Source organism: Arachis ipaensis, chromosome B7 (assembly GCF_059453495.1).
Source record: "Arachis ipaensis isolate K30076 ecotype BB chromosome B7, ASM5945349v1, whole genome shotgun sequence".
Lineage (NCBI taxonomy): Eukaryota > Viridiplantae > Streptophyta > Magnoliopsida > Fabales > Fabaceae > Arachis > Arachis ipaensis.
The window spans coordinates 107,379,694-107,382,098 of record NC_142442.1 but is presented as its reverse complement, the minus strand read 5'-3'; the positions used below and the strand labels follow the sequence as shown (position 1 = coordinate 107,382,098).

General features: G+C 44.0%; 1 protein-coding gene across 1 annotated transcript; it reads right to left on the bottom strand.

The window, feature by feature from the left end:
* Positions 1-1,166: 1,166 nt before the first annotated feature.
* Positions 1,167-1,865, bottom strand: LOC107607431 (uncharacterized). The gene has a single exon (XM_016309392.1). It carries the CDS (start codon positions 1,863-1,865, stop codon positions 1,167-1,169), a length of 699 nt encoding a protein of 232 aa, XP_016164878.1.
* Positions 1,866-2,405: the final 540 nt, after the last annotated feature.

Genomic DNA, 2,405 nt, shown 5'->3' with positions numbered 1-2,405 from the left:
GAATGGTAGAAGTCAAAAAGCAAAGCTTTTGCAATACCAAACTTAAGAACTTTGTTCGTCCTCGAGCAAATATGAATAAAAGGGAAGAGGAGAGTAGAAGAAGAAGAAGAGAATAATGGAGATAGAGAGAGATAAGGTTTCGGCCAAGTACGGGGTTATTGTGTATGAGGTGTATGTTTGAAGGGTTGTATGATGGGTTATATATAAGGGTGGGTTAGGGTTGAGTTTCGGTTGTGAGGGAAAATTGGGTGGCAAAAGTTTGAATTTGAAGTGGATGGGGGTTGGTGGGAGTTATGATGGGTTTAGGGAAGTGTGTGGATTGGGAAGAGGGAAAGTGGGGTGTGGCTTTCAAGGTATTGAAGGGTAGGTGAGAGAGAGTGGGGTAGGTGGGATAAGTGGAGATTCTGTGGGGCCTACTGGTCCTGGGAGGCTAGGGAATTTGAATTCCCTGTGTCCCTTGTGGGCGTTAAACACCCAGCCTTGTGCCCTGGCTGGCATTCAACACCAGCTTCTGCTCCCCAGAGGGCGTTTGAACGCCCAGGAACTCCATTCCTGGCGTTCAACACCAGGTCTTTGCTCCCTGTAGGGCATTGAACACCCAGAATGGTCCCATTCTAGCGTTCAATGCTAGCTCCTGCTCCCTTATGAGTGTTTGAATGCCCATCCCTTTCCTTGTCTGGAGTTCAACGCTAGCAAGAGGGTCTCCCCAGGGTGTTCTGGTTCCATCTTTGAATGTCTCTGTCTCTGTTCTAAGGACTGTACATGATTATAGACATTATAAAGCAAAAGAAATAACTATGAAAACAAACTAATAAAACTCAAAAGAAATCAAATTAAAAGTAAGAAAAACAAAAATACTCTACTCATGGTTCGGTTGCCTCCCAATAAGCGCTTCTTTACCGTCACTATCTTGACGGACAACTCTCTTACGGAGAATGATAGGGGCTCAGAATTTCACCCCTTACAATGAACTTCCTTCCTGTGCTCTCATGGATGAGCTCCACATGTTCTAGAGACAGGATCCTATTCACAGTGTGTGGAATGACTAGACTGTCAATGAAGACCACTCTCATTCCTTGTGAGAGGTCCTCAGTGGGGATCTTCCTTCCCCTCCAGCCTTTAGGCACTTTCTTCTTACTACCGTCCTTCTCAGAACTTGATGATGGTTACCCTACACCAAACTTAGAGTTGGTGTCTGGGGGCTCTATTAGGCTCTGTAATGAGAGAAGTGGTGGAAGCATCAAGTGCTTGTCAGTTGTGCCTTCTCCAACTGATGTAGAGTGAGATTTATGAACCTTGAACACAAGACAATCCTCATTCAGTTGCAGGACTAGTTCTCCTCTTTTTACATCAATCATGGCTCTTTCAGTGTTAAGGAATGGCCTTCCAAGGATGATGGACTCATCCCTGTCCTCTCCAGTGTCAAGAATACCAAAATTAGCTGGGAGGTAAAGGTTTTCAACCTTCACTAGGACATCCTTCACCATGCTATATGCCTTTTTCAGTGACCTGTCTGCCATTTCCAATGAAATGTTGGTAGCTTGCACCTCTAGAATTCCCAATCTTCTCATCACAGAGAGAGGCAAGAGGTTGATGCTTGACCCAAGGTCACACAAGGCCTTCTCAAAGGTGATTGTACCTATGGTACAGGGAATCATGAAGCTTCCAAGGTCTGGCCTCTTCAGAGGCAGCTTCCTCTGAGCCAGGGCACTGTACTCTTGGGTAAGTACTGGGGGTTCTTCTTTCAATGCCTCTGTTCCATAGAGTTTTGCATTCAGCTTCATGAGAATTCCCAAGTACCGAGAAACTTGCTCTTCTCTAGTTTTCTCTTCCTCATCAGAGGAGGAGTATTCTTCAGACTCCATAATCTACAACATGGCATTCAAGGGGATCTCTATGGTCTCCTCATGAGCTATGATTTCCTTCAGTTCTTCAATAGGAATGTCTTTAGTGGCCATTGAATGCCCATGCTCTCCCATTGTAGCGTTCAACGCCACATCTTGCTCCTCTTTGAGCGTTGAACGCCCAGTGATGAGCGGATAATTTATACACTTTTTGGCATAGTTTTTAGGTAGTTTTTAATATGTTTTAGTCACTTTTTATTATATTTTTATTGGTTTTTAAATAAAAATCACATTTCTGGACTTTGCTATGAGTTTGTGTGTTCTTCTGTGATTTCAGGTATTTTCTGGCTGAAATTGAGGGACCTGAGAAAATTCTGATTCAGAGGCTGAAAAAGGACTGCAGATGCTGTTGGATTCTGACCTCCCTGCACTCAAAGTGGATTTTCTGGAGCTACAGAAGTCCAAATGGCGCGCTCTCAATTGCGTTGGAAAGTAGACATCCAAGGCTTTCCAGCAATATATAATAGTTCGTACTTTGCTCAAGGATAAATAACGTAAACT

Bases quoted from the DNA above. Each gene is read 5' to 3' on its own strand.
- LOC107607431 (XM_016309392.1), bottom strand. From the start codon at position 1,865: ATGGAGTCTGAAGAATACTCCTCCTCTGATGAGGAAGAGAAAACTAGA.